General features: G+C 46.7%; 1 protein-coding gene across 3 annotated transcripts in view; it reads left to right on the forward strand.

The window, feature by feature from the left end:
* Nucleotides 1–14,264, forward strand: part of LOC144818446 (lysine-specific demethylase 4C-like) — a 1,795,190-nt gene that overhangs the window by 594,580 nt on the left and 1,186,346 nt on the right. For all 3 annotated transcript variants that reach the window (XM_078675868.1, XM_078675869.1, XM_078675870.1), the window contains exon 7: nt 8,772–8,875. In XM_078675868.1, the coding sequence (XP_078531994.1) occupies nt 8,772–8,875 (104 nt within the window). The remainder of the gene's footprint in view (nt 1–8,771; nt 8,876–14,264) is intronic.

Below are 14,264 nucleotides of genomic sequence, written 5' to 3' on the forward strand. Positions count from 1 at the left end.
ACTATCGTCTCTCGCAGTCGCAGGCGATCCATGCTTACATCCATCACCTCGTTCCAATCACCTCCCACCACTGCCATGGACTCTGGAATATCGTCCCACACAGTGAACAGCCGCTCAGACAAGGACCACTGCATAGGGGGAGGGGCGTATACACTGCCAAAGACCACCGGTTCAGTGCCCACCATACCTTTTATAAAAATGTAACGACCCTGTGGATCCGCCCATTGTTTCTCGTGGACATAGGCCAACCTGCGGTGCACCAAGACGGCTACCCCCCTAGACCCCCTGGCAAATCCGGCATGATACACTTGTTGGTAGCCAAACCGCTGTAAACTGAGCACTTTCGTCCCCATCATGTGCGTTTCTTGCAATAATAGCACATCTACAGCTTCCCTCTTCCCCCATCGCAAAATCGCTCCACGTTTGATCTTATCGAGCATCCCCCTGACATTCCAAGTAACTACGCGCATGGACTCACTAGGGAGCCTTGAGGACGCTTCAGCCATAATCAAGGGGTACCACCCAATCAGGCCCCGTACGCCACACCCAGCAACGACATCAACATATCAGAAAGACTTGCGTGTTGTGTCCCCCACCTACCCCACGTCCCCCCAACAGCAACAGACCCCCCACCCACATTGACCCACCCCAACCCCAACTCTACCCCCCCTTCCTTCTCCATCTGCACCCCACACCCCCCTCCCCTATACCTCATAGAACTCTGAAGTACCTGTCGCGGCATGGGCAGCCTCGGGCCCAAAACAGAGGACCCAAGACCAACCATGCCAATGGATCCCAACTCCCCGGAAAACAGTAGAAACATCCCCCCCCCCCCCCCAAGACAACTCGCACACTAGTAGGAGAATGGCAGCCCCTAAGAAGCGGCCACCCGAACCCCCCCCCCACAATCCCACACATGTACAATAAGTCATTCTCCATCAACAACAGAGGCCTTGGTCATGCATCCAAACTATAGGACCCGGCCATGCAGCTCCCATTAAGAGGAGCTTGTATCGGCAACCGAGAAGCAGAGTACTCCCAAGGCCTTCAATGACCCTTTCCAGATTGATCCGAGTCCACTGTCTTGTGTCCCATTGACAGAAGCAGATCGCTTCCGTGATCTGGACCTCCGGTTCCTTCTGCTCCTGGCTGTCTGGTCACCACGTTCCTGCGATGAACCTCTGGAAGAGCCGGAGTTGAGTCCCGGTTGGGCATTCGGCCTGAGTCTCACAGTTTCGTCCGTCCATTTAAACACATCCTCCGGGGTGTCAAAGAAGAGTGTTCGCGATTGAAAAACCACCCGCAGGCGGGCCGGATACAGCAGGGAATACTGGATTTTCAATCCTCGCAGCTTTGCCTTGGCGGCAATGAAGGAATGGCGCTGTTGCTGTACAAGCCTAGTATAATCTGGAAAAATCATGATCTTTTGATTTTCAAACAAAATGGAATCCCTGGTCCTTGCTTCTTTCAAAATGGCGTCCCGATCATGATAATTCAAAAGTCTAGCTATCACTGCCCTTGGCCGCTCACCCTCCGGTGGCCTCTGTGTTAGGGCTCGATGGGCACGCTCAATGACAAAACAGTTAGAGAGAACCCCCGGGGGCAGCCAGCTCTCCAGCCACTGTGAGAGAAACTGTTCCATATTCCCCTTCTCACACCTCTCCGGAAAGCCAATAAAGCGGAGGTTATTTCTGCGTGCGCGCCCTTCCGCATCTTCCACGCGGAGTGCCAGACCCCTCTGAATATTTTCCATTGCTGCCATTTTCTTTTTCAGGGAACCGACATCGTCCTCCACCACCGAAATTCTAGATTCCGCCTCTGTAATTCGTGCTACTGCGTTTCGTAAATCCTGACGCAACAAGGTGACATCTGCACCCACCGCACCAATTTTAGCATCGAGCGTGTCCCTGGACTGGGTGATCGCTGCCATGAGCGCCGCATTATCCGGCCCCGCGCCATGTCCTCCTCCCGAGGGCTCGGGACCCCCACTGGGCCCTGTAAATTTATCGATGGTCCCCTGCTTGGAGGGACCCCCGCCTCCTCTGGTCATGGCTGCAGACCGCAGATGGGCCGTGTAGGATAGTGGTACCAACGCAGGCTCGTTACTTCGTCTGTAATGTCCAGGATAAGCCTCACCCAGCGTTCCTTCCACCACGGGGTACAATCGCCCTCACACCAGTACTGGCGTAGATCCCCGGCGAGGCTGTGGACCTGTGGCTGCCAGATCAGGCCCCAGGCCCTGTGGTCCCGCAGCCGCGTAGACCACCCGCTTCTGACCGATCTGTCCCTCGTCGCTGGGTGCCGCGGGCCCTAGTTTCTTCAGCAGCCCGACCCCCTGAATTCGCCACCAATAATTCCACCGTCTAGGTCCCAGGGGGGGGGGGGGGGGGGGGGCACTCACAGTTCGTTGTTCGCCGCAGGGCAGCGTCAGTAACGGGTCAGCTCGGCCACACTCCGGTCCGTCGCCCGTAGGAGTCCAGCAGTGGGGGCCCAGTCTCCCGGTCCGGGGCCCAGGGGTCTCAGCCTTCCAGGCTCTGCCGGACGCCGACTGGGGTCAAGAGCCGACGTCGATCTCGATGGGCGGGGACCACGAAACTCGAGGCCCCGGCCGCACTGAATCTCTTAGGCCGCTGCTTCTCTCTGGGCACGTTCTCTGCTCCAGGCACCTCTGCCCCCACCGGTGAAGCAACGGGGGGAACGCCTATCACCCCTCAGCCTCCAGGATAATCCAGGACCAGGAAGATCGGCGGGTCGGCCGGCCCTCTTAGAAGCCCTCCGGCCGAGAGGCGCCAAAATCGAGGTGCCACCATTACTTTCAAGTGTAGTAGGCTTTATGATGTACAGCAGCCCCCACCCCTGTAATATTGTCTTATATGGCACCCTTTTGCTCCTAGGGAGAAGCATACCTGACCCAGGGAGAGTTTAAAAAAAAATCTTAAGCATTGCCAGAGCTGTAGCTTTTACTCTTGGTCTCTAGAGTGCGGTGACCCCTAGTGGTTGGGTGTATGGGTATATTATGTGACCTATAGCAAGTGAAGAAAGGAAGAAAGACTCAGACGCATATGTGTTTTTGAAAGTAAATGCTTTTTTGACAACCCGAATATTGAGCAATGAATGTTTACTATCATAATTCATTTTAAGGAGTAGCTGTGTTTTTTTCAATGATTTTAATGATGCTCTAAGTTTAAACCTGACTTGGCTAATTCTGTTAATATGGTGACACTGAGAAAGGCAGTAGGCATGCCTTCTATATGTTGAATATCCCTTATAATATGTTATTAATGTGGTGACACTCTCACAGAACCACTAGGCTTGCCTTATTTAAAATTCCCCCTTATATTATTTTAGTGTTACATGCCAGTGAATTGAGATTGCTAGCCACACTTAGATTATTCTATCAAAATTAAGGAGGGTTGCAATGATGGATGTGCTATATAGAAGCATAAAGTAAGCCAAGAATCAAACGATTCTGAAGAGGTTCCAGGGAGTACATTACACTTGGGTCAGTCCCGGGTCAACACGTGATTTAAAAGGTGACTTACGATACTTTAGCACAAGCGAGGTCATTGCAGAACCTGTCAAGAACAGAAATGAAGTAAACTGAACAGCAGTGAGCTACCTGAAAAAATCTACCAATGTTTTTTCTGACTACATTATTACGAGTGGCGCTCAACTGTGGGTATAGGATGGTCTGAGTTTCTCAAATGTTCTGCCCAGGTAGAATTGCACAATCCACACCAGTCAAAGATTACTTATGGTTTCAGTGTGAGTGCATCTGATGACCTATGTTATAAAACAAGCATGTTAATTGTCTGAGGTGAAAATCTGACACCAGTGGAAAGACCGAGGCATTGAGGTTGAGTCAGCCCTGGTGGTATTATCTTACCAAAGTGGGATGAGGTCGCCATTGATAAAGCATGTCACAAAGAGTGGGGAGGCCTCCAGTTCCAATATAATTGCCATCTCTTTAGGAAATTGTTTGGTACCCAACTCGGAATACCTTCCATATAGACAAAATTGGTTCTATACCATTTGCCATTTGCACCATGTTGTGATATCTGATTAGTAACTGCAGGGGGTGTGCTCTGGCTTCCCTCCTCCTCTCCAATTGTGCTACTTCATGCATATAAACATCACAGCCATGTGTTCTTGCAGCAAACAGGGCAGGGTGGAGTCGCAAACCATGTGCCAGGATGTACTGAGCCCGTGGAAGTGGTTGGACCATCGAGGAATTTTCCAGGTCGTGAACTGCCTCGCAGGATTCTTGAATACCAGGGTGGACGAGCTTAGCCGCTGATACCAAGCAGATCAATAATGGCAATTGCGCCCAGAGATGACGCAAGGTCTCTTATGCAAATAGGGAGAACCGTGGGACAATATATTCTCCACCACTGAGAACATGCAATGTCAGCAGTTCAGTGCACTGGAGTTTCCAACGTGTCTCTAACTAGGAGACACGTTCCCCCAATGATAGGACCCAGGACTCATGTATGCCTTTCCTACCGACCGTGCCCAAGTCCTCTTAGTGGCTAGGATTGGGCACGGAGAGTATGGTATCCAGATCTTGGACATGAGCATCTATCCTTTAATCAGGCTTCCCCTCCTGGAGGCTCTGCTATCAAAGAATCGGTGCAGGGTCCTGCACCTGGTTCTTCACAATTGCCACCTTCAAGCTTGGAGATTGAGTGGTGACCGCTTAACACCTTCAACCTTCCTCCAGAGATGCTTGATGTCATCTTGGCACCCCTGCGTCCCTTGACATACACTGTATATGCCTGCTGTTGAGATAAATTTATGGTTTGGTGCAGCACACTGCAGGTAGACCCACTCCAGGCAGTTATTTGCCGTTTTATTGTTTGTACTGACCCCCGCCCGGCAAGGCCTTGCTATGGACATAATTAAAGGCTAGCTTTCTGGTCTTTCAGACTTTTGCAGTTGCCAGATCACCTTCATTATTTAAATCGACTATTGTGATTTTTTTTTCTTCAAAGGCCTGCAAAATATGGTTTCTCCATCTGCTTTTGTCATGGCACAGTGAAACCTTAAGTTGATTCTCACTTATTTGCTGGGTACTCTTTTTGAACTGCTTTACAGCTGTCCCTTGCAGCTTCTTGTCCTCAAGACGGCGTAACTAATTGCTGTAACGTTGGCGAGTGAATGAGCTTCAGACTCTGTGTTAGCCCGCCTTACACTACCTTCTTTCCAGATAGACTGGTGCTGCCGACCTGAGTATCCTTCATGCCGTAAGTTGTGATGCCATTCTGCGTCTGTCAAACCATTGCCCTACCGGCATTCTCTGCTCCGCCTCAGCCCTCTAAGTAGGAGGAGAGACTCCGTCACTTAGACCCCAAAAGAGCACTGAGTTTTTACGTTTAGAGAACATCAGCACTTTATGGGGTTCATCAGGGAGAAAAAAGGCACTGCTGTGCAGAAAAAGACCATCTCTTGCTGGATTGTTCTCCGCATTACGATCTGCTATGCAATGGCCAAGAAGTAGCCTCTGGAAGTGCTGCAAGAGCCAGAGCCTCTACCATGACATTTGCCCATGGTGTTCCTGTCCTGGGCATCTGTCTGGCGGCTTTGTGGGGGTTTAATCATACATTCTTTAAGCACTGAATTGTCATGTTCACCGAGAGAGGCATTTCGCCTGCTCGGTCCTGGAGGACTTTGTGGTTTGAGTCCCTTCACAGACCTGCCTCCAAATAGGTACTGCTTTGGTATCTGTTAAAAAGTCTCTATCACAAGCACAGTACTTACCTTTGGTAACATTCTTTCTGGTAAAAACACTATCTGCAGATTCCTCACTTACCCTCCCTGTTCTGTGTAATTGACTCTGCCCATCAGTAAGATCCCAAGTCTAGGAAGCTGCACACTGGTCACATCCAATTTGCTATTGGGATTCTTCATCTCGGGCTGCGGACAGCCTTGATAGCGACTGACTCTAAATAGGCTCTGAACGTTATTTCCAGAGTGGGATGGCATCAGTACAATGCCGCATGGTGCCACCTAACTGCACACAGAGATACTGATGATAACGTTTCGAGATCTAGTCAAACACCTGAGAAATAATCAAACGTTGCAGAATCTGCCGTTAGCCTGCTCATTTAGCCTGCTGATTTCCATATGCCCACCTATGCCACCTCTGAATTCATTCTTGTGCTGTACTCGGACTTTCTCACATCTACACATTTATGAGTCACCAAGTGCAGTGCAGGAGGTTGCATTTTTTATGGCATGGCTTGAATTTGTCTGCAAGAATCAACTAGGGCACAGATATGACCAGAGAGTTCATGTGACTAATGTAGGTTGGTGGAACAGAGGAGTAATGCTCATAGGTGCTATGGCAGGTTGTATTGTAAAAACCTTCTCAGCCCAATTATTTCAAAACGTGCTTATGGTTAGGAATCCTCTCCTCAACACTTTAGCAGAGGACTAAGATCATTATGTTTGCTTGTTGCAACTTAGGGCTGATGTTACCCGATTTTCTATGACAACCTTTGTTTCCCTTTGAGTCTTTGTTTTGACTTGACTTTAGCCATGTTTCTGCAAGAAAGGGGTTAGATTGGTTACATGTTAGTTAATGGCAATAATGAACAACTTGGGGGAAAAGGTTTCCCCTGGACAGCAGCTATGATCAAGCAAAATTATTGTGGGAAATGTCAGTGGGGAGTATTTATAAAAGTAATAGGACTTTGGGGGCCAATGTTCATGAAAAATAGAGTTAAAAGGTTTACGTAGTTTGAGGAGCAGTAGAGCCTACATTGTTTGTACATGTTGTATAACTGGATAAGGGGTGTACATTTGGTTATCTGTAACCAAATATAGGCCTGATTTTTAGGTTTGACATGTAATGGTGTAAGCACCATTCATGGAGTACATATTATATTATATACATTCTCTCGGGGGCTTCGGCTCAGCCATCTTTAGCAATAGTCCTTTGGGCATATGCAATCACATAATGCACAATCCCACAGAAGTATTTTTCACCTTTTTCTGTTGGCTGTTTGAGTGCATCTTTCCACCGTCTTTGGAATAGTAGAGAGCGTACTTTACATCTGAAATGTACTCTCTAATCGTACTTTTACTTCTCAACCGTGCTTTATATGCACAAATAATTTTTTTCTATTGTTTTGAACTGCAGCAGAATTTTTTTTAGACTTTTTTGTCTTTGCTGGAGTGCAGGTGTCAAACCTATTGATTTTGTTATTGATTGTTTTAAGTGAATTCTAAAATGTCTTCCTATTAGTATAATTTCATTACTTTTTTCTGCAACGAGATGCCAGACATAGTTGTGTGTGTTCAGCAAAACGGGGCATCCTTAAAATATGCTCTTTTGAAATATTCAAGGAAATGGATGTGGATTGGAAAAAAAAACATTCAGAGTCGAACAGGACGACACGTCTGCTTTTCCTTGCTTCTCGCAGGATCAATAACTTTTGCATCCTTCATCTTCTATTGAAAAATGGTAAATGTATGTGTCAAATGCCTATGGACTATGTAAACCCACTGTATTGCAATGTATTCTGACCTAAACTTACTGAACCCCTGCACCGAAGTTGTGAATGTTTATTATGTTATAGAGTAGGATCATTTCCATTTGTGGCAATAGGGAATTTCTACATTCCAGTATTCGCTACACCAGGAAATGTATGTTGGTCATACGAGTGACTAAGGACACTTATCATCAGCGTTCAACCTTAACCGTTTGCTACTGAGCTTGACATGACCTTTAGGGAAACTCTTACGCTAGATCATTGTGTATTGCTCTGTTTGCCTCTTGCAGTCATGTCACTTTTTACATAAAATGTGTGCTCTCATAATAACCTGAGATTTGATCAAGACCGCGTAACCTGCCAACTGAGGAGTAGCTCTGGTGCCTAGGGCTCTATGGAGGGTGACAACATTTGCTGTGCTTTATTTACCGGCCACAGTACTCCTCTTATCCCCTGCCAAGATGCACTAGGGCACAATAGAGGATACTCTATCATCCCGGAGTATAAGGCTAGCCATGCTCCTAACCAAACTCCCCAAAGTCTTATACTGGCTTCCAAATGCATTCCCCCTTATGCAACTCTTTGTTTTCACGACTATTGCTACTCTTTGTTTTAGCGTCCATCTATAAAGGACTATATTCTTCATTCATTCATTCAGTGAAATGTGTGATGTTTTCCGGGCCCCAAGACCACCCTAATGTGTCATTTCTATCCGTCTGAAGCATTTAGAGCGGCAGCCATGTTTGATAGCTGTAGTGGCTTACTGTTAGTCATCCATAGTGCGACAGTTGTCACAGAACACTCGGACCCTCATTATGAGCAGCGCGGTTAATTGTGAAATGTGCAGTAGCTGCTATTATTGCACGTATCGTAATTACGAGTTTTGTGAAAAATATTGACGGGTTAAAACTTCTGATATTTATTGGTGGGAAATCGCCTGTATTTACCGGAGCGTGTGATTTGGTGAATTTTATTTCCAAAAAGCATGTAACCTCATAGTCTGATTCGCACTTTTCGCAGAGTAGGAATTGTATCAGGTGCTATAACTATCATAGCAAATACTGGGTCACTCGTAATGAGGGTTTTCGTATCCTTAGTGAATCCGAATCTGGAGCTCTGCCAGTCCTGTGCTAAGAGCAGTTCGGTCCAGGTACTCGGAAATGCTGCACATCCGCAGCATTTTATCACTGTCTAGCACCTGGGCCACATTTTCTGAAAATGAAATAGTTACATTGTTAAATTAAAATTAAACAATGAAATATGTTTTCTTTTTCTTAGGTTTCTTTCCAAATAGTTCACAAGACTGTGAAGCTTTTCTCCGCCACAAGATGACACTCATTTCACCTTCAGTATTAAAGAAGTATTCCATTCCGTTTGACAAGGTACAGTTTCATTGCAACAGTAGGTGATCTATTGCTATTGCATTTGTTTGAGCTGTGATTTGTGCCCTTACTAATATAGCCTGACGTTGAAATTTAACACATACGTACACAAGTCATTCTAATCATAGCTGTTTAATGTAAGGTAGTGTTTCTCATCTGCTGTCTTCTACAGAATAGTTCCCTTTCTGCTGTTAATTTATTTTGTTAATTTATTAATCATGTCAAGTGGCGCATGGTTGCGGGCTCCGACTATCCCATGTTTTTAATACATTAGAAAACCTTTTAATTTCTGTGATCGGATGTATCTGAAAATTGTAATAGTATATTGCTTTCCTAGATTATGTTTTAATGTAAATCGTGTAGCAAATTTCTCTTTTTACCAATTGCGTTCACTATTTTGTCATTTACATGATCCGTTTTTTGGAAAACCATGATCAAGCTACAAAAGTCCCCTTGCTAAATTTAGAATGTGTGTCTAGCTTTCTGCAATGTCACCCTTTGGTTTTACTGCCAGTTTCCTGCCAAACTTCAAGTAGGTAGAAACCATAAAAATATGGAATAATGATCACCACATACAAAAGTGATACAATAGTGGTAAAAAATATTTTTTCTTCTATCTTTTTTTAGATAGCTGGGAAGAGCGCAATCTTAGCACAGCAAACCTTCCTATTTATAAAATAAAGAATATAACATTTTCCAAGTTTACATTTTATTAGACCCCTTCAGAGTAAATCTCAAACTGGGTTTCTTTACAATCCTCTACATGTGAGGAAAAAAAAGGCAAATTTGGTTTGAATATAATTTGGAAAAAAACTATTTGTTAGGAGTGCTTAGGTGCAAGTTGTCCCACATTGTGTATTCAGAAGCAGCTGCTACTATTAATTTATCTCTCCAGACTGCCTCTGTCATGTGGCAATGGAAACAGAACAAACTCCTTTCTCTCCTAAAAAAACCACTGCAAATCCTTCTGTACTTACCAACTACCGCCCTATCTCTCTCTTGCCAGCTTTGGCAAAAAATTGTGAAAAGGTGGTCTTTCGACAACTGGAGGCCTTTGTCGTAGCCTCTTGGGCACCTCACCCGGCCCAATCCAGGTTTAGGACATTCCATAGTACAGATACCGCGCTGGTTGAAATGGCGGAGGCAATCAGGGAGTGTCTGGACGGGGGTGGCAGGGCGGCCCTGCTTTTGTTGGACTTCTCTGCCGCCCTCGACCCAGTGCCACATCAGCTCCTTCTCACCCGGCTTTCGTCCGTTGGTATTACACTCAGCAGGTCTGGATGCCTCCCTTCTCATCCTCCGCTAGGAAGCTAACTACAGGAGTCCCTCAGGGCTCCACATTGAGCCCTCTGCCTTTTAATATCTATCTGACCCCTTTGATTTTTTTTAGCGGGGGAGCTGGGTGCTAAAATCATAGCCTACACGGACGATAGCCAGCTCCTATTCACTTGGAAGGACTCCCACCTGGGCACTGACACCGCCCAGAGGTGCCTCTCCTCCGTGTTCCATTGACTTGCACAGGCCCCACTTAAGTGCAATGAGGAGAAGTCGGAGGTACTTTCGTATGGTCAGTTTCCTCCTTTCTTTAGAGAAACCCTATGGCCCCGGAGTTTCCCTGCCCCAACTCAGAAAGCGGTCCAGCGAAGAACTTAGGGGTCTGGTTTGGAGAAGATCTCCGGTTTTCAGACCATATTAAAGAACATACTGGTGTCTGCTTCGGGACTCTTAAGACCCTTAGAAGGTTTTTCCCTTTGGTACCGAGGCCAGCAAAGGAAATGGTAGCTCGTGCCCTTATCCTTTCCCGCCTCGACTATGCCAATGCATTGTTCATCGGCATCCCTGGTTATCTGATGAAAAAACTCCAAACTATACAGAACGCTGTGGCTAGACTTCTGTTCAATATCTCCAGGAGATCTAGTGTTCAGCAGCATTTGCGCGATCTGCATTGGCTCCCCGTGGCCCAGCGGGTACAGTTCAAAGCTCTTACACTAGCCCACAGAGCCTTCATGGCCTGGGGCCTTCCTACATCAGGAAACACTTTGCTTTCTATACTCCAAGCCGCTCTCTGCGGTCAGCCACTCTACGACGGATGGCCATTCCCCGGTTGCGCAGAACTCGGCTGGAGGATCAGTCTCTCTCGGTGAAAGCATCAACTTTATGGAACACTCTTCCCGCGGATTTGCGGCATACCCAGGACCTCCGTATTTTTAAGAAACTATAAAAACTCACCTTTTCAATCAGCCCACTTAATTAATCTCTGCTCTCTCTGCCACAGCTCACTCACGTGCCGGGACACTCCAGAGTATTAGTGCGCGCTACAAATCATTTATAACATAACATATCCTAAAAAGGGATTAGTGTTGGGGGAGATGGGGCATCTTTAAGCACTTGATGGGTTCACACAGCACAGCATGTATTTACTAATTCCTACCATACTACATAATTCCATATTATTTTCTTTCCTTGCCACTGACAACCTAACAGTATAGTCCAGTATTTCTATTAGCATTTCAAATGAGCTTTTCTTCTTGAAAAAAGCGAAAAAATATTTTGCATGCTAACTGCCCCAAATTAAACATGCAATGTAAAAAATATAGCGTATAACCCGTATAATATGGCCAATCTAAGGAGTTCTAGACCCCAGACTTCAGCTTGAGTGGCAACAACTGTTTTCTTTGTTTTGTTTCAGTGGTTACTACAGAATCCCATGCACTTAAGCCTGTATCTTGGAAAAGAGGGGCAGTAAGGAGCTAAAGGTGGCATGAGGGAGCACCCATTTACCCTAGAAAGGATATGAGAGTTGCAGGGGGCAGTGGGAAGAACAGCAGTAACTGGATTTGCAGTTTTTTTTTAATGTTATTGTTGGACTTGGCCCTTTTTGCAGGGTGATCCCTGAACTTTTTGCCTTCCTCCTGTATTTTGTCTAACCTGTTTTTGTTGGTTTTATGACTCTGTGCACTTTACCACTGCTGATCAGTGCTAAGGTGCATATGCTCTCCTTATTGTAAATTGATGTATGGATTAGTGACTCCATGATTGGCTTATTTGATTTACTGTCAGACCCTAGTACAGTGCACTGCGGGTGCCCAGGGCTGGTAAATCAAATGCTGCTGGTGGGCTTGCAGCACTGGTTGCGCCACCCACAGAAGCAGCCTGTAAAGTGTGTCTCCTGTCTGCCATTGCAGAGCCTGTGTGCAGTCTGGTACTGCCATGTTGACTGGGCAAGTGCACCCACTTGCCAGTCCCTAAACCTTCCCTTTTCTGCATATTAGTCCCCCCAATGGTAGGCCCAAGGGCAGGGTGCATTGTAGGTAAAAGGTAGAACATGCCCTGATGTGGGTGGCATGTCCTGATAGTGAATTACAGCCATTTTCGTTTTTACACTATTGCAAGGCTACCTGTTCCCCATAGGCCAGAAATGGGCAGTTTGATTATAACATTTTATAATCCTAACTGACTCGGGGAACTAGTTAGAAATTCGAGTTTAGTATGCCTGAACTCAGAATGATAAAATACATCTTTTAGTGAAGGTGGTTTTAACATTCTGTGTTTGAAAATACCACTTTTAGAAAGTAGGTATTTTCTTGCCTAACTGTCCAAGCCTGCCTCTGCTAGGTTGTGTATTCCTTGTCTGGAATTTGAGTGAAAGGAACTGGGGGATTCCAGGAGACAGGATGAGCCAGCACAGGGCTGAATAGAGCTATGTGCATGTAGATGGGTGGGAGGAGTTGCTCCTGGGACCTGAGTAGGTCTGTGCCTGCCTTCCACAATGCTGGCTCCACCCCCTGCGGTGCATCTGATGTCCCTGGCCCACACTGTCAAAGGAAAGAAGGAGTCTTGTCAACAAAGTGCTCCAGGACTGCACAGAACTGGTTTGGACAAGGCACAGACACACTCTATGGATTTGCTAGTATAAATATGGGGACCCAGACCCCAGAATTTTAGATCACTTTTGGGAAACAAGAAGAAAATTTGTTGAGGAGAGGAACCAGAGAAACTGAGGAGGAGACTATCCCTAAGCTGAGTGCTGTTTGGGGCATTTGCCTGCAGTGGTTGTCTGACTGCCAAAGAAAGGAGAAAGGACTTTGTGCTACTTTCAAATCAACTTGTAAAGGATCTCCAAGGGCTTGAGATAGAGCTTGCCTCCTGCTGAAGTCTCAGGGACAACTGACTTCACCAACCAGCTCCCCTGCCTTCACTTGCTGGGAATTGAAGTGCCTGCTGTTGAGCTGGGCCTTCTGAGAGACTATGTGTCGCTGGGAGCTGGAAGCGCGACTCAAGACAAAGAAGCGTGTCGCCGCCGCAGCCGTTCTCGTCGCATCACCGGAGAAGAATGTCGCCGTCGCATCACCGGAGAAGTGTGTCGCAGGGCCTGACGCGGCTCAGAAGAAGCGTCGAGTCGCCACACGCCCATCGGGCGTGCACACATTGTTGTCGCATCAAGAAGAAGACGCCACTTTGTTTCATTGCACCGGATCTTCATCGCATCATCGCGCTGCTGGTTGCATCGCCACGGAAGCGCAGTAAGAAACCGACGCATCACCTTCCCACGGGGAGAAGAACCGACGCATCACGCAGCAGTAGGGAACCAACGCATCACCGTTCTTGCATGTAAGTATCCTACGCATCACCTTCCCTGAAACACTTTCATTGTATAGCGTTACGCATCCAAAGGTACATTGAACTTAGTGTCACATTTTACATCTAAAGAGAACTAAGCTATTTCTACCATTTTTAAAGCACAGTATTGTGAATTTTTGTCGTTTGTGGTCTTGTGTTAAGTCTATATAAAAATACTTATTTTTATACTACAACTTGTGTGGTGTCCTTCTGTAGTGTTGTCACTGGATTACTGTATGTGTTCACAAATGCTTTACACACTGCCTCTGAGATAAGCCTGCACGTGCCAAGTTACCAAGGGGGTGAGCAGGGGTTCTTTTAGGAGTGAACCCCCCTTACCCTGACTAGACGCAAGGGTCCCTATTTGGTCAAAGGTACCTACATCTTCCAACTAGAGACCCCCTAATGTAACATTTATGTTTATCAGTACAATTATGCTCTGTGGACAGGGGGGCAAGTACAGGTCGCTCCTCCTTTCTCCCTGCGCATGACTAAAGACTTGAATGCATCTGGCTCAGTGGTATGCAGACTAATACTAGGCCTGGCTGCTCTTTGTGCAGTGAGTATGATCTGGTCGGGCTTCTGCAGCCAACACCAGCTTGCAGAACCGTAAGCCTAGCGCAGCGGGAGTTGGTCCTGGAATTGTTCAGCACATGACCTGGCCACAGGTAGAAGAAGCCAGTGCCCAACACTGCAGTGCACAATGGGGTTTGGGTACAGGCCTGCAGCCACCCCACACTGTGCCATGCCTTGTGGCCAGCAACCAGTG

This window comes from Lissotriton helveticus, chromosome 2_1 (genome assembly GCF_964261635.1).
Source record: "Lissotriton helveticus chromosome 2_1, aLisHel1.1, whole genome shotgun sequence".
NCBI lineage: Eukaryota > Metazoa > Chordata > Amphibia > Caudata > Salamandridae > Lissotriton > Lissotriton helveticus.